General features: G+C 32.0%; 2 protein-coding genes across 3 annotated transcripts in view; one reads left to right on the top strand and one right to left on the bottom strand.

Moving 5' to 3' along the window:
- LOC126773166 (cytochrome c oxidase assembly protein COX16 homolog, mitochondrial) overlaps positions 1-19260 on the top strand; it is a 141071-nt gene that overhangs the window by 117387 nt on the left and 4424 nt on the right. The window lies entirely within an intron of this gene.
- Positions 1-19260, bottom strand: part of LOC126773159 (tyrosine-protein kinase CSK) — a 27292-nt gene extending 8032 nt beyond the window's left edge. Inside the window, exons 1-5 of one of the 2 annotated variants that reach the window (XM_050493802.1) lie at positions 19132-19260; positions 5837-5926; positions 3373-3489; positions 1788-1868; positions 1508-1589 (exon numbers count right to left, since the gene is read on the bottom strand). In XM_050493802.1, coding sequence (XP_050349759.1) covers positions 1508-1589; positions 1788-1868; positions 3373-3489; positions 5837-5884 — 328 coding nt within the window. In that variant the 5' untranslated portion in view covers positions 5885-5926; positions 19132-19260. Of the gene's footprint in view, positions 1-1507; positions 1590-1787; positions 1869-3372; positions 3490-5836; positions 5927-12361; positions 12737-19131 lie in introns of those variants that run through there. The other variant, XM_050493801.1, reaches the window with a different exon arrangement.

Genomic DNA, 19260 nt, shown 5'->3' with positions numbered 1-19260 from the left:
GCAAAAAAGAACTACGAATTTTATAAATTACTCTAGAGGATATAATAAGGATTATTAAATACGAATTAATTGGCATTTTGGATCTAGAGGCGTATTAAAGTTTAGTTTTCATTCAAAAATTTTTTATGAATGAGTATAGAAATTACAATCACACACGTGAATAATTTGTTTGTTTTTATATCAGAATTACACAACTCATTGTGATGAGACGTAATGGATAATTTGCATAATTCAAATTAGATAGGACATTTGGGACTACATTTTAATGTAACAATAATAATTATTTATTATTTTAATGAGGGTAACTTGATTTGCAAGTGACGTTGGAAGACGACATTCGTTGGTCTATGTTTTCTCTTTTAGCTTTGAAACCAACTTAAAAATATATATATTTAATTTAATAATCCTAATCAATCATGAGATGTATAATTTTATACTTACATAAAAGCTAACATTAATATTTAAATATTAAAACCAAATATTTTATGCACTATAGTAAAAGAATCCTCACCAAGTGTTGTGTAAATTGTACAGAATGCGCGAAGATAATAAACGTACGGGGGATACAAAGGGGGATACATCCTAATTTAAATAGGTTAAAGATAAAGCGATCCTGCGACAATAAACATTCTAGAAGTATCGCTAATCACGTGTCAGCGTGTCAGTGTATAATCATTATCATGAATTATTTATGTTTCAAGCTTGTGATGCATTTAAAACCGTTTCAAATTCATTTGAATAGCGCACATCGGTTGATGTTTAACATCTGAACATACCGGCCTTTTTTAACTACAATGTTCGTCACGGATCAATAAAATAAACAACTTATATGTCTATGTTAAATCGCTGCTCTCCATCACCAACGTCAAGATGGAGATCAATTTCTACATGGTTGGTATATGCCTCGTTACGGTATCATAGTATCATGTTTGAAAACGAGATCCAAAAGTCAAAGTTTAAACACGTTAGCTTTATGGAGGGTCACTTATATTGTTTTAATAATAAATAATCACTTTAAGAGGTAACGCTCATTAACTACTAATGATAATAATAAAGTTAAGATTTATTTTTCTTTATTCACACGCCGAGATGGCCTAGTGGTTAGAACGCCACGTGAATCTTAACCGATAATCGTGGGTTCAAGCCCGGGCAAGCACCACTGAATTTTCATGTGCTTAATTTGTGGTTATAATTCATCTCGTATTTGAAGGTGAAGGAAAACATCGTGAGGAAACCTGCATGTGTCTAATTTTATTGAAATTCTGTCACGTGTGTATTTTACCAACCCGCATTGGAGCAGCGTGGTGGAATAAGCTCCAAACCTTTTCCTCATAAGGGAGAGGAGGCCTTAAACCAGCAGTGGGACATTAACAGGCTGATATTTTTGTTGTTGTTGTAATAATAAAGTTTATATTTTTTTAAGTTGGACATTCTACTATATATATATATATATATATATATATATATATATATATAATTATCGTCCGCTAGTAGTGTGTGAGCTCACCGGCGCTGGTTTGCGAGGTGTGCATGGGCGCGGGTGCGGGCGCGCCGGGCGCCGCCGCGCGCACCGACGACGACATCACGTTCTGCGAACAACGCTCGCTCGATACACACGTATTGTTTAACGTATCATTATTATAATCATTTTCTTGTCCTTGTATCCATATATTCTAAATTAATTGCAATGATTTATACTGGATGGAGTTTGTTTCGAAAAAAAGAACTTATCATTAAACATATAATTATAGCTCGGAAATTAAATTAAACATCGAAAATTGACTTACGTTATGTTGAACAGAATTTTGTAACGTTGTGGGCGAGAGCGGCGCGTGAGGACCATTGCTTCCGCTGACTCCCCCGCCGCACTTAAACATTATAGGAAGACAACTGTATCGACTGACAATATCCATACAAAGAGCAATGAGCAGGTACGTTTTATGAAACAACATGTTACTTATAACTAATAAGATATTTATACACGTGAATAGTTATTGTTGACCTCTATTTAAAGATTTCTTTCAACCTTTACATAAAGTTTCCTATCAATTATTCCCAGTTAATTCTACAATAGTAATTCATATCTCGAGAGGTTCAGACACGTTAAATTATTCGTAAGACAAATAAAAAAATACTCTATTTTAATTAAAGTTTGTTCTTATTTATTAGATGATATCGTTCGTTTTAACAGGGTAAGCAGATGAGCATCTACGTAATGTTGAGGTTAATAAACAAGTTTTTTTACCTCGTTAAAACGAATCGTAATCCAACCTAACCTCTATACAACAAACCTCATTGTAACAAATTACTTGGTACAATGAAATTGTTTTAATTCCCTTGAGTTTAGTTATATCGAGGTTGCACTATATATACATATTAAAGAAATATGATTTAATATTTACATTAATTTTTCGTTTTTGTATTATATTATCTTTCTCATTTTTATCTTTTTTCCTATTGTTCGTTCAAATAATATACACGTAAACTTCTAAAGAGTATTCTATGTAAATATAATTTGTGACGCGTGAAAATAAAGAAATGATTAAAAATTGATAGGAAATATTTAAAATAATATAAACGGCAAAAAAGAAATTAAATTTTATTTATCTCTGACAAAAGTGGCGTATAAAATATCTCAAATTAATAAACAACAAACATTATATGAATAATGTTATTGTAACTCAATTAATTTATCATCAGTCAATAGACAAAACCGTATCTTACAAGTTGTAACAACAATAACTACCTAATTCCAATAAAACAACGTCCAGTTGGTTGGTTTTCATTAAATTATTTTTTTTATATTTGAATATGGATTACAAAACTGTCTCGATGAAAAACCCTTGTAAAATTTTAGACCTATAATCATACGCGTCTATATAATCATAATACTATAAATTCTCCTATTTTTTTGCAGTCGGTTAAAAAACATAACAAAACAAACCATATGAAAAATGAATATGATAATGAATAGTTATTTACGTAACGATATAACGAGATTTACGAATGCGAAAAATATTTCTACGAACAGCTCCAGTTCGCATGAAGTTTATGAAAAGATAACAAAACTAAAAACGACAGACAGACAATATATACATGACAGACATGAATTGTCTTAATCTTGGGAATATTTTTTTTAGAAAAACAAATAATAAGCAAATCAAATATATAAAAAAATTATCTACATCTATCTATCTACAGAAAATTGCAATAAAGCATATATAATAAGGCAACGACAGCTTTATGTAGACATTTAGAAAATTCTATACTTATAGTTTTGTTATCGGGTTAGCGATAACCAACTTACGAGTTTATGACTGCTATATAAAATAAACACTTTCTGTATGAATAAAATTAGCAATGTGAATTTACCGGTAGCTGGTGGGGTGGTTGCGCCCGCTTGAGACGTGCGGGTGCAGTAGGCGCCGGGGTGGCGGATGCGGAGTACCACCCGCACGGACCAACGCTCTGCGTGCTGTGCACACCGTGCTGGAACACGTGTGCAAATAACTATTTTGTAGGCAATGGTTCAAATAGTTGTGAGAATCTTTAAAATGTTTTTCTTTATCACTAAAAAACTTTATTTATATTATAATTATAGTTTTGGCTAGTTCGTTTTATACAATATGGACCTCAAATGGAAGGGTATGAATATTTACCTACTTGATAGAAATTCATAAAAAGTTGGTAAAAAGTGGTTGGTTGGTAATAGTAAATAAATACGTCGTGGAATTACGACGTATTCATAGATAATAATTATTACCAAATCGCCTTGTTTGATGAGTGATGAAGTGATAATCATTCATCAAACAGGAATCGGAAGAAAGCTGCCACAATGGAAAAAACAAAAGCACAGTGTACCACTGTCCCGGTAAAACCGTTATTTACAAGTGGCATTGATTATTTGAACAAGTTCGAGAGTCAATTGAAAACTACCCTCGCCATGAACGAGTGATACAGATCCAACACATCAGACATCGTAAATAATCGAAAAAATGTCTACCTAACTAAACTACATTTTGGGGGGGTTTTCCATTATAATCTTGGCACGATAAAAGTCAATACAAGATGCGGGCCGAGAATGCTCACGCTGCATCAGCAATGTAAGGCGTCTAAGCAATTTAGAAATGTTTAGTAAGATTATCCTACGCCGATTCAAAAGATTGTCACTTGTCTAAATTAATAAATAAGTCCATGTAATGAGACAAAAGGAGATACGAAAGTACCAATAAATTTAAAGTGTCAGAATCAGTTTTCAGACTATGAAGGAATTTTGTTAATTGACTATAAAAAATGGCACTATGTACTTTCTATAGCGACAGTGAGACTCATCAAGTAAAAAAATACTATAAAAATTGTCCAAGTGTTCAGTGCTTCTGCAAGACAACACGCCAGTTCAAAAGAAAAACGTTAAAATGTTGCCTTATACAATTACGAGTGCAAAAGGGTTATTCACTAACCCAATAGCACAGTTTTAGTCTCTAACGACTTTTTGTTGATTGAAAAAGGTGTTATAGTGACGAAAATTTTTTGCACTACATGAAGTCAAGCTATTGATCGATTTGTGGATTTTAAGTCAGTAATACCCTGTAAATGTCCCACTGCTGGGCTTAGGTCGTTTCTCATTTTTGAGGAGAAGATTTAGGATTTAAATCTTCCACATGTTCCACAAAACATTTGAGAGGCTCGAAGAGTTATTTTTGTAACCTACATAATGTATGAATTTGAGAGTAATAACATTGAAAACAGCAAATACTTTCGTAATTTTATATTAATTACAACCTATTGATTCTGCTTCCGCTTTTATGAACCTCCCGTCGTGTCTAATATATAATTTTAACGAGTTTACAACTAGCTTCTTACACGTTTGCAAAAAAAAAACACTGAATATAGCCCATGAATATTTATTAAATAAATATAATGGTACATAACAAAATAACAGTTACGTTAAAGTCACAATATATTAAGCTTAGTCATCGCTGAGTAAGATTCACTTGCTTAAATCAATTTAAATCAATGAAAAAGACAATAAGTATATATAAATGAGGAAATGCAATATGCGTCGTTCATTCACTATAATGAGTTGAAAACTTGCTTTAATTTTCAAGGTTATCTAGCAGAAATGTTTCCTTCATAGTAATCACTACAATGGAAAAGATTTATGTTGCTTTTAATGTTTTCTGTGACAAGACAAAGTTAACGATCCATTGAAAACTGAACTTGGCCGGACGCCAGATTATTGCGATGCAAGTACTCAACACTCAAAGCGATATGGTTGGCGACTTTTGTCTACAAAAATTTTCTTATTATTTAAATTCTCACAAATCTTTAATTCTTTTGATCCAATTATAATTTTGATTTACGTTCATCGCACCATAGTGATTAATTATTATATACGTCAGAATTGTATATACTATAAGTAGATATTCATCTATATCACATATTAATATATCTTAAAAAGCACAAATATTGATCAATAAGGGTACAAGTTTAGGAGGTAGTTTTTATTAGCAAACGTATGGTACGTATTATCATTAATACATTCCATTGCTTTATTGTGGGATACCAGAGAAGGAATGCGACACAATCATTCTCTTGTTTGCCATACAAGCGACTCGGTTCTACACGTGACTTATTATAAATTACGATAACGCAATAAGGTAAGATTAAGTATACCTATAATTATGTTATATACCTATATATATTTTATACTTATATACCTTTAAACGTCGTTAATAAATTGGTCGAAAAAGAAAATAATATTTATCTACCAATTCAATTTCAAATGATTTTCGAGTAATAATATTCTGAACAAAATTGTAAAAAGGGTATGTACCTGCGCCAACGGCGGATGAGCTTGGTGACGATGAACGTCCGAATTCATATCTGGAGACGGTAGCACCTCCCTTCACGGGCACCTCATTATCTGTTTACAAAAATTGTTTACTTTAAATATAACAACAAAAATAATATTAAGTATTTTCTTCACAATACATATTAGGTCTTTTTTTTATTTTGCGTCCACTTTATTAGCCAAATCATATGTTTTATTATTCGTATAATGAATAATTCGTAACAAATTTGAAATTAATAAAAAATTTACAATATACAACAAAATAATGGATATTGCATATTTGAAACTAATTTTACATTGAAAAATTATTTTGTTTTAATATCGCTTGAGTTTTCTTAACCTCATTCCTTTACTTGTCATACTGTGGGCTCATCCCGAAATAAATCAGCCGTACCGTAAGGAAATGCATTTTTGTTGATAATAATAAAATTTATATAAAGAAGTAAAAATAACAACTGTTAGTTGCGTCTGGACGAAAGTTTTTTTTCTTAATAACAGGAAGGCAGACGAGCAAATATGACCTGATTGTAAAGATCTCTGACAGCAGATATCCGCCCTAACAAGAAATATGTATATCATCATCAACCCTTTTCCATCTGTTTCACTCATTTCACTGCTGGACAAAGATTTCTTCAATGATACCGCTGAGCTCGATCTTCAGCTTTCAATTTCCATCCGCTGCCAGCCTCTTTGCGTAAGTCGTCACTCCCCCTAGCAGGAAAGCGTCCTACGCTAAGTTTGCTAAGGCGTGGTCTTCACTCCAAAACATGTCTACTCCAACGTTTATCGGTTCTACGACATGTGTGACCAGTCCACTGCCACTTCCGCTAACTAATCCTTAAGGCTATGTCGATAATTTTGGTTCTCTGTCGGATCATCACATTTTGATCCTTCAGAGAAACTTCAAGCATAGCCCTCTCCATAGCTCGCTGAGCGACCTTAAAATGGTGGACCAAACGCACTGCCAGTGTCCACGTCTCGGCCTTGTAGGTCATAACTGATAACACGCACTCGTTGAAGACTTTTGTATTTAAGCATTGCGGTATCCGTGACGAAAAGACTTGATAAAGTTTCCTATTCGCTGCCCAGCCCAGCTGTACTTTTTTACGTATCTCCTCCTCAAAGTTGTTTCGACCCAACAGTAAAGTTTGCCCAAGGTACGCATACTCCTGAACAACTTCGAGAGGAACTCTGTTAAGAGTTATCGGTTCCAGGTTGACGTGTTCGTGTACTATATATATACCATTCGTCATACTTTCAGTTAGTCGACCATGAGAAAATCTAAGATGTTGTCTGAATATAATATAAAATGTAAGAAAATTATCAGAAATTGGCGATATATTGTATACTTGTATGCTAAAATTGTAATTTAATACTTTGTATATACAAAGCAAACATATTGAAACCCCGTCAATATCGCGTTACGTTCACGAACTAGAGTGTCTGAGACCAATGTATTTCTCATTAGGTAATGAGAATAAGTATAACAAATTTTAAAAACATCGGTTAAGAATATAATGTACTAGTTATATTACGACAACCACAAAATATATAAGATTTTAAACAATAGCATCCATAATACATATATAAGATTTCTTTGGATTGCTTTTCCGCCGACACATCGATTATTTTATTAATATTATTATAAGAAAGAAACGTACACTTCAAACCAAACATTACTCGATCGATTTTAATAATAAGATAATATAAATCAAATCATCTTGAAATATTTATAAAACACTGAGATTGATCGGATTACCAAAATTTAAAAGAACTTATGTTATAGTTTCACATTACATTGTCTCGGGTCACGATACTGAATCATTTAACAAAACGTACAAGGTCTAATTTGCAAATATACGTCACAAACTGTGACAAATGAAACAAAGCCGAATATTATTTATACGGGTTATGTAGGAGTGGCCCGCTGAATCACTCTCATTCTCCCGCCAATAATATAGAACATGCGAATGTACATAATATGTATAACCGGCGGAGCGTGTCGAGTATCGTGATTCTACTTCTATTACGCTTCTGTGAAGTAATTTATATAAACGTTTACAATAACAGGAAAATCGTTTTTACTACTTATGTAAACAAACAACGCGAGAGTTAAAGATTAGCGATTTATTTATAAGGAATAAAATGGTTTTACATCGCTGTTCGTGAAACGACTCAAACGTTATACGTTATAACTAAAAGTGAATAAATTAAAGTTAAGAAATTGTAGTGCAGTAGGTATATAATATATAAGAACTGTTTATCTACGAAGAGACTAATACGCTCGTATTTGTAACGCAATATTGCTACACCGTGTCGAGTGGACGGGAACGCATATTAGTTTACTGCCAACTTCCCACACCACACCGCAATGCGCAAATAAACAAGTAGATTGTGATTATTTAAAACATGTGTCTATAATAATGTCGTCAAATTAATAAGATACGGCCCTTTATTTTATCGTTATTCGTATTTACATAAGCGGTTGCCTACCCGGCAAATATGCATTAAACCGTTAATATCATCGAGACAAACTTTTTTTTTAAAGATGAACTCAAATGCCTCAAAGCAATATAATATAGATCTTGGCACATGAACTCCTTTATAGAAATTGAAAATTTACATTTTGTCTACTTTCACTCCTAACGAGGTGATATAAATCTTCAAACCTTTATTGTATGCAAAAATGAGCCTAACTTATCGGGGTTGTGGAGTGTATACTTTTACGAAAATACTTTTACATTAACAATTTGAGTATTTGATTAGTGTTGTGCATTTTATGTGATACAGAATTTTAATATTAGACAGATAATTTTATTGTAAATGATAGAAATATAAGTATGTTTGTTATATAAATATGGAAATACATAATAACAATGGAACGGATATGGTAACTTTTCACATGAGCTAGCCCGAATTCGAGTATATTTATGAGACGTTGCGTAAGCCGACGACGGGCCGGCGATTAGCCAGTTTTTGCCGCATGCGTGGCTACCAGCGTCGGCGCCGCTTGCACGCCAATACAATGTTTTCTACATACCAAAACGATAACTTGTTTTTATCACGCTATTAAACGACACCTCATGGTCAAATGCAGACATTAATTGTATTGATAAAGCGAATTTTATATCAAATACACTTAATTGTTTTCGTGTCGCAAGAGTGGAAATCAAGGATAAAATAAAAAATAAATTATAAGAAACTATGAAGACATATGCAGTTCATCTGCAATATGCAATGTGTTATTAATAAGACAGGTGCTAAATAAGAAGATTTTTCTGGTTATTATATTTAATAAATAATTCATTATTGCATTATTGATTGAATATTAGATATTTTTGGTTGCCTGTTAAGTCTTCTAATACATATAAAATTAAAAAATATTGTAAATTTCTGATTAATTTAAAATGTCAATATTTAAATAAATAATTTCTCTTTTGGACATCCCTAGAGTAGCCCGACAAGTTGCATTGAAATCATAACTACGAGCAAAGAAACCGCGCGGGGATGCAGGCGCGTGCCGAGTTGAACGACCACTCTACCACGCGCACGTTTCACTTTCATTTCATCCTCTATACGTATTACGACCACCTCCTAGTGTATCGAGTGCCAATTTTACTAAGTTTGTTTATGATGTGATCTTGACTAATCATCGATATTTCCACTCGCCAAATATTTTGTATAGGTATTTAATCAATCATATATTTAGCTATACTAGTAAACACACAGGCCAATTATAATCACAAACACTTGCTGATTTCGCGGATTTCGCGACCAGCGGCAGCTTCTTTGGTGAATTGTGTTAGCTTATTCACGCATGCGGAACTGTAATGGTAGCTAATTGGCAAATGAGCAAATTTGGTTACTCTCAGTCACCTTGAAAGGCGTAAAATAATACAATGTTAAGAAAGAAACGATTATAACGAAACTATTTTTTATACTCAAATAATAAAATCAGCTTTATTAAAAATAGCGGAAGTTGATTATAATTATGTTCGTTCTTTCACTACCTTCTCTTTCATTTTGTCATTCGAATTCCGGTTTCATATTGTAAGAAATTCTATTAAAAGATTATTGAAATTTAAGTACATAAAATACTTGACAAAAGCTTTAAAATCTCTACGGAATTAGGCAACGTATTAAATGGTTTGTAAGTGTTTAGATATCTATATTATCTTTAATTCATTTTTAATAATAATTTCATGTGATTCTCAACGGAAATTAGCAAATGTGCAAGGGATGTTATGGTGAAGAAGTGTGTAAAGCACAGCTGCAGTCTCTTTGCTTCACGCTAATAATCCGATAGGTCGGCAATCGGGGAAATATTGGGCGCAGGCCCAGGGCTTTACGTACTTTTCGAAGCACATAAACACTTTCAAATTTCCAACAGCCGCGACTGGATATTTCATATCGGTATACGTTAACTTTGCAATGTTTACAATTGACTTTTATATTACGAGCCGATCCGGAACTAGAAGGTAGTTATATTGTTTATATTAACAGTGTATGAAACCGGTGCTCAGTTTTAAATGTTAAAACAATTACTATTTTGTGTATCGGTAGTACGAAAGGTATTTCGGATAATAGTATTCAAATAATCCAAAGCTATTCCTATTTAGGATTAAAACTAGTTTTTCAACTTCTTGAACACGTTTTTCATAACGTTTTCATTTTTTTTTTTTGTTTTCGTTTTGTATTTTGTAATTATTTTAACTAGTATCGAATGTGAAAGCTATTTTCGACAGATTTATTCTAAGTTGTCTTTGTTTTACTTTAATTTAATCCAATTTTCGAACATACATGATATTAAACATCATAATTATTCTACTGTATAATGTTTTGTCGGAAATAAATAATTATTGTAACCATATTAACGGTAATAACGATTTCTCGATACATATTTTCAACATTGCAAGCCACATTGCTACAAATCAATTAAAAAAATATATAAAATAACAATATATTGATTGCAATAGTATCAAACAATTAGTAAATCGTTTAATTTCCGTTGAAAATAATTTTATTAAAACGCTAAATTATAAAGTAAATTAAGCCGACCTTAAGAAAACAGCTTCCTTCCATCCACGGTCATATTTATAAAAGGAAAATACAAGTCTCTGTACTTCCTACGTACATTAAACATGGAATATCTCTTTGTAAGTAATCCTACTTAAATACAAAGCTAGTTTAAAATTGTATACATTCCGACAAGGTAAGAGAGTACAATTCTTACGAAGCGATGAACGTATCACAAATGTATTGAATAAAGTGTTCTTAAAGTTACATATTCAAAATTATATGTGGTTTAAAGCAATTAACTAAAGTGCATTGATACCATTTTGATCGTTTCGTACTCTAATTTAAGATGGTAATAGGATGAGTCGATGAGTCATAAAACCTACGTACATCACAATTTACAAACAAGGCGGTCATATCATGGCCTTGTATGATTGCGACGCCACACACATACAAGATCAGCAGAATTCCACACTTAATATTACAACCTTTTTAGTGTATTTAGTTTATCGGGTTAAGTAGTAGGAGATTTTTTTGGTGTTCAATTAATCAAAACAATTTATGTATGGATTGCATGTGGTATTAAAAAAAAGATCATTTAATACCCTTTAAATAGTACTTAATGAGTTTTTAATATATATATATTTTATTAAATCACGTACATTTAATATGAAAATAATAACTTGGTTTATTTGTTTTTTCATTGATAATGAATAACCTAAGTATTAGAAAATACAAACCTGATCAACATAATAATGAGTAAATCGGAAATTGGAACAATTCGAAGACCTGTTTGATTAAATGATTATTTATATTATATGGTTATTAATGATTGTTGCAAAGTTATAAAAACTTTAAAGGAAGTTTTTATAACTTTGGGAAATAATACTGTTTTGAACTGGCCTCACATAATGTGTTAATTTGTAATATGTCTCAATATTATTGTTATTTATTATGTCAATAAATATGGTTCTATCGAGGAATATAGTAAAAATGTTTAAGGATATTATGTAAAGGTTTCATTACCGTCATAAACATAACATATCAATTATGAATAAATGTAAATTGTCAGTTTGGAAAAACTAGTAAATCAGAGAGGTTTAATAAAAAAGTATAATGCTTCAAAACACAATTTTGCTAGTTTGAATTTGAACAGAGTTACACTTCTCTACTAATGTTTATATCAAGACAATATAATTAAACTATAATGATATTTTGAAATGAAAAATCAATCTCACTTAATGTACGTATATGTTTTATGTTGTCGCGTCGTCGAGAATCAAGATTATTGCTAGACAAGAAAGAGAACATTATTCAGTAGGTAGCCATATGGTTTATTTTAAGCTGCGGGGCATGCACCGTTTTAACTTTAAATTGAGAGTATTGATTTTTTTCCGAGAATAGAATATTCGCAAGTTAGTTAGGTAAGCTAGGTGGATACGTACTAAATCTAAACAAGCATACGAGTAAATTAATTTAAAAATTGCCTACCATAGTTTTATAATAATCCAATAAATTACTTTTAATTCTTTCTCGGCTTCTTCAACATATCACTAACACGACAACACACAGTCAATCAATGTACACATGATTACAAAAAGATGTAAATTTAATCATTACGACAGTTTCGTATAAAAAAAATAATTATTCTGTCTTGTTTACACACTTGACGATGTTAATAAGTGAGTCAACCGTGCGCGGGTGGCGCCTTTGTTTATTTACAATAACAACGTGGCGACTAATGCTAAAAAAGAGAGACGAAGTCTTGCAATTTCTGCAAAGACCATAAAAATACAAATTATTCGCTAAATGAACATGATTCAGCGCCGCAACGTGCGGTCGAGGTGATCGTCAATCACAAACTGTCGGAACTCGGAGGGGACCGTCGCCGTTGTGGTTAGCCGGCGTGATCAACTTGTCCAGTTAAATTTCCTAATTAGTCAACGTGTTACGCAAACATTATATTCTTTCTGTAATTATTTATCATCATTAAGAAATATTTACTCAATGATTTTAAAATTCATACTGCTTAATCTCAAAATTGATTGTTTAATAAAAATTTTAAAACATATAAAGAAACTTCTTAAGACTTTTTTCGTTAGTTATCGATATTTTATGAGCATTAAAAACCAATACAAAACCATAGTTATTAAACCAGAGAAATAAACCTCATCGGAGTTATTACATCTCTTTTAGTATATTTCCGGTTATTTTGTTTTCAAGATATCGAGCAAAACAATTTTAGATAGTCACCTTCGTTTCTAAAGTTTATTTAATAATTTAAGAGTTAAAAATCAGTAATTTTACAAATAACGTAAAGTGCACTCGTGTTAACACAATAAGCACATCCGTGCGATGAAAAAACGCAATACAATTAGTGGTATTTGTGACAACTGGAGCGTGAGAGGAATCCGGTGTACGGTAGTGTTCCAGTCACAATGCCCCGTGACCGAGTCCACGAAGCTGGCTGACAAAATGCCCTCCATTCAAACATATAGTCAAGTAAACAATCTCTTCACGAACGCTTGTTATGTATACAAAGTGTTCGTACAATTATAAACGAAGGTAAAAAAAACCTTATTCAATAACAATTTAATAACTGTAATAATGTACAGTTTCTACCCATTTTTGAAATTTAAAAACCATATTTTTCCAACAATAAGCAAGTATATTTTGTTTTAAACATTATCGTAAGGTTTATTTCAAGTAATAGGACGATAAGTCATAATTAATAACCCACAGCTGAATCTGGGTACTGATATCGTATTCGTTTAAAGAGAACGGTCACTTCTACTATTTTTAATCAAAGTGTGTAACTCAGTCTGTTTGTCGCCTAATAACTAAACCACTGAACCGATCGTAATTAAATTTAGAGGTAGTCTCAGACGTAGGTAAGAATATATGAAAGATTGTAGGATAAAAATAACGTGGTATATAGGAAAAAATCATTGATTGAGTCGAGTTAGAGTATAAAGTATGAAATTTCATTTAATATTTGGTTGACTATTTCACTACTACCAATGTATTGCCAATGTTCTGGCCATCTCATTAGGAGTGTAAACAGTAACGGCGTCTTAGGACGGGGTGATGTCATCGGACGCGCCCGCCGTCGTTCTGTTCGACATCCGTCAACACGTATGGGCATAGACTTCAATTTGAAGCTACTACGAGTATGCCTTACAAACGTATAACTTTCAAGCGATAATTAATTCTATCGTCTATGTATGAAGAAACGTTTGTAATTTGTAAAATAGGTAATAGTTTATCAAAAATTGAATTTATATTAAAATGCTATTTCATTATTTAAAACACTTCTTCAGCCACATTATACTGTGTATAGTAGAAATACTACCTTTGTATAGTGGAAAATAATATAGTACGCAGACAGTTAGAAATGCTCAAGTGTAAAATTTTCTAAATAACGATAATCAGCTATTTAAAAGATTATTTTGTTATGTAGCAAAATATAATTTGTCAAAGACGATATCGAAAACAGGTAAACCCACAAATAAAGTCACGTTATATAGTATAATAAGAGCCGAGATGGCCCAGTGGTAAGAACATACTAAGAACTACTGGTGGTAGGGCTTTGTGCAAGCTCGTCTGGGTAGGTACCACCCACTCATCAGATATTCTACCGCAAAACAGCAATACTTGATATTGTTGTGTTCCGGTTTGAAGGGTGAGTGAGCCAGTGTAATTACAGGCACAAGGGACATAAAATCTTAGTTCCCAAGGTTGGTGGCGCATTGGATATGTAAGCGATGGTTGACATTTCTTACAATGCCAATGTCTAAGAGCGTTGGTGACCACTTACCATCAGGTGGCCCATATGCTCGTCCGCCTTCCTTTTCTATAAAAAAAAAAAAAAACATGTGAATCTTAACCAGTGATCGTGGGTTCAAACCCGGGCAAGCACCACTGAATTTTCATGTGCTTAATTTGTGATTATAATTCATCTCGTGCTTTACGGTGAAGGAAAACATCGTGAGGAAACCTGCATGTGTCTAATTTCACTGAAATTCTGCCACATGTGTATTCCACCAACCCGCATTGGAGTAGCGTGGTGGAATAAGCTCCAAACCTTCTCCTCAAAAAGAGGAGAGGAGGCCTTTAGCCCAGCAGTGGGACATTCACAGGCTGTTACGGTTACGGTACGGTTATATAGTATTATAACAAGAACAGAGAAGCACATACATTTGGAAGATATTGTCACGAAGAATTTACACGATATAAAGGAAACTTTACAAAGACGAAAAACAACCTTAACACAAAAATGTTTAATCAGAACCAAACATAAAACATGGGACCGACTTCGGAATCAAAACTGAGGCCGACTAAGCTTGGTCCAATTCAACCCCAATAAGACTCAAGTTTGCGCGTTGACCGCTAAAAAGTCACTTTAAGTTAAAGCCAAATTGGCTTCTAAAAAACTTGGAGTTCTCAACATAGCGAGACAGCACTTCACGGCGGGAGCTCCCCATACCAGCTTCTTCCCTTTGACCGCATTCAACGTAGAGCATATTCGAATTATCGACGATCAAGCTTTTACCGACCGGCTTGATCCTTTGGATTTGCGTAGAGATGTCGGGTCACTCTGCATCCTCTATCGCACATATCACGGGGAATGTTCTGAGGAATTGTGTCTTATTGAGTTGTATCTTATTATACCTAAGCCTATTCAAATAGAAGTAGGAGTAAAGATTATCAAACCTTAGATTTACATATTCTATGCGATTTGCTGCACGCATTACAAAGATTTTGAACAATATATATTTATTTATAATACAACACTATTAAATTCGCTTAACAAATCTTCTTTAATTTTACTTCCAACCTTTCGATAACGATTTCGCCAACATTTCTCGAATCCATAATGAATATACCTTAAGATTATTCAGGTTCTAAACTCTTAATATCAATCAATTCAATGTCAATGGTGTTTATTCGTATTTACTCCTCCTGTGATTGAAATGGGCTAAAGATTGGGTTTAATTACATAGATTACCTTACGCACCTACAGCCTTTGTCACATGTCATTAAGTGAAATAAAAAACAATTAGATAATGATCGAGAAGCCACTACTATTTTCGAAAATGTATTTTGTTTATTAACTGCAATATTTCAACTAGGTAAAAATATCGCGAGCACTATAAGACTATGTATTTATTGCGCTATTGACGAATTATTGAAGAAATCCAATTAGGAGATCGATTACAGAAAATCAGAGGCATTAAAATGGCAAATGTTCGTCCTAGTAAGAATGACAAAGATGGACATAGTATACCATAAAATATATATACACTGAAAACTACTGTCTTAATTACATTGGATTAGACAAGTTGTTATAAGTTAAAATGAACTTCTTAGCAAAGTTTTATTTATTGGAGAAATATAGACATCTACTCCTTCCACAAAATCCTTTTTTTTAATGGACAACTCCAGTCATGAAACACACATGTCCAGCCCACAATCAATAATCCATATTGGCGAAGCAGGTTTTAGTGTGACATCAATGGTTTGGAACGGATTTTGGTGGTTACTGATCATGCCTGATAAATTGATGTGCAGCATTCTGGAGCATTCTCCGCGAAAACAAGCAAGATATATGTCATAATCGAAATGAAGATTATAGTTATCTCTTATTGCTTTTCTAGTTAGCACTAGGTTTCTGAAAATTTTGTCCATGGAAACTGTTTACAGCTGTATAGTTTCAAACTATTAGCAAACCTTCTGACTTAATAATGCAGGCTTACTTATAAACATTGTTTAGCGGGAGATTAGTTAAAAAATATGTCATCTTCTTTTGTATGTCTAATAAGTAATGAAAGAAAGGGAGAAATCTGTGTGAAACTAAATGGCCGCTAAGTAATGTTCATAGTAAGGCCATAAATGTTTAAATGCGAGATTCATACACCTACAAAATATCTATAAAGAATATCATGTCAGAAAACATAACAAAATTGATAAATAACTGGCAGTAAACACTTTTTATGTTAAAAAAAATCACTTAATATGTCATAAAAATATTTATACTTTAGTTTTTTTCACCATTTTCTTTAGTGCAATTAATATTATATTATTTGCAAGAGTTTAATGTATAAAAAAGAACTTTACAATGTTGACCAGAGTTAATAGGCAATATGACACAATAAATATTTGTATTATCAGCATTATGACAATTAAATTAATTACTACAGGCAAAGAAATATATAACTATTAAGCATTAATGAATATGTATTAATATTTGTAAATCACAGTTTCATAGAAAAGTAAAAATATATAAAAAGTATTAACACTGTGTTGATAGAGTTAAAAAAAACAAATACTATATGGTATAACATTACAAGTGTTAAATTGGCTGGATGTTAAAGACCAGAAAGATTTTCTTTTTTTTTGAATTGATTTAAACTGTCGGCCCAAATGGCCTATAGTTACAATCCAAGTAACAGTGTCATGAAACATAATTCAAGTGCAAATTTTTTATAATCCTATTTCTATTAAAAACAGTTACTGTAGCTTATTTTTATCTGTATTAACAGCTTAATTAATTTTTTTGTGATTTAAGAATGTGTTAAAATAGTTAATTATAATCTTAAAATTACAAAACATCATGAGGTAAAAGTTTTGTGCCAAGTGGATTTATTTTTCATGTGCAATAAAGTTTTAATAACAATTAAGGATTTGTTTTATTTATTATTCAGGTATCATAAAATGGAGACTTTTATAAATCTTTTTATTTGTTTAGGTATATCATACTAAATGGAAGATATTCATATATTTCAAAGCAACCTAAGCAGTGTGAAACAAATAATATAAATAAAAATATATATTGGACCTTACTTATTAAAAATAGTGCAAAAAAAACTGGAATATTTTTTAATTGATCACTGGTATTAACATCATATTAATTTACAAAAAATATTATATCCAAAAACATAATACTTATTAACTGCCTCGTTGGTTTAGTGGCTTGATGTAAGGCCGCAGACCCGGTTGTTCCTGGGTTCAATTCCCAATAAAAAGTTATTGGGTTTTTCTGCCAGAAAATTCTCAGTCTCAGCCCAGAGTTTGGAAGTTGGAAGTGTGTTTACTCCCATGCCTCGGAAAGCATGTAAAGCCGTTGGTCCTGCACCTGAACTCTTTCAGGTCGTGTCGGATTGCCGTCCCATCAGATTATGAGAGTTAGGAAATAGAGAGTGCACCTGTGTTTGTGCACACACTTGTGCACTATAATATCTCCTGCGTAGTTGGCTAATCTCTCTTGAGATTAGCAGCAGTGGCCGAAATCGGTCTGGAGATTATTATTATTATTTACTTTTTATCTTTGACCTTTGTAAAAACTATCAGCATTAAGTATTATGTTTTGCATATTTTGATTTAATATTAGATTTTTAAATGAAAATAAATGTTATCTTTTGTATGGAAACTTTGTTTTAGATAAAACAAATATTAAATTCATAAGTAACATGTTGTATCAAATATTATGCAACTGAAATTTTCTGTGTGCTCAATCTTGTTAGCAATATTACTAAAGATTTTTTATAAGATATATTGCAATAGTTTTAATATATACACTTTTCTAGAAAATATGAAGTCAAGAGCTATATATAATATGTCAATGTGCCACTATTTATATCAAAAAAACAATCCACCTATAATATTATGCCATGCCATATGCAAAAAATATATTTATTGTAGTAAGTTGAATATTGAAAAGATTATTAAATATTAAGTGACTTCCTCAGTATTCTCCTGTTTTATAACACAAAGATAGATAAATTATATAAATGACAAAACTTCAAACTTATTTGAACATTATTGAAATCTATATAATAGGCCTTAAGTAATGAAGGAAATGAATGGAAATTAAAAAACACAGGGGCTTAAGAATCATAAATATAGATATATTTTGTATCTATGTGATTCTAACTTTAAATGTTTGTAGCATTCTAAAATTTAATATCCCTTACATTTATTAAAAATATGTACGGCCGAAATATTTTTGTTTTATATAAACGATCGATTTTTTGTAAGTATAGATGTTAAAAATTTTAAGGCCATGAATGCCAATTTTAACTTTTGTTGCATAATAGATCTTTGTTAAATAATCCCATAAATACAATCTTTTTTGCTATATCCAAGAAAGTTATAGTTATGACTTATGAAGTCGTCCGCCTACAATTTCTTCTACTTGCCTCAGCAGCATGTCAATTAGGTAGAAATCGACGTTACACGAAAGTAAAAATTAGCAAACTTACCTAAATTACTTGGAGATAACACTAATTACAACTATTTTTGTAAAATCTTATTTCATCCTTAGTCACAACACTGATGAAAATTATTGATAATCATAAACAACTTATACGTCACTCGCAGATGTCCGCCAT

The sequence above is a fragment of the Nymphalis io genome, chromosome 14, assembly GCF_905147045.1.
Source record: "Nymphalis io chromosome 14, ilAglIoxx1.1, whole genome shotgun sequence".
In the NCBI taxonomy this organism is placed as follows: domain Eukaryota; kingdom Metazoa; phylum Arthropoda; class Insecta; order Lepidoptera; family Nymphalidae; genus Nymphalis; species Nymphalis io.
This window is presented reverse-complemented; position numbering and strand designations above follow the sequence as displayed.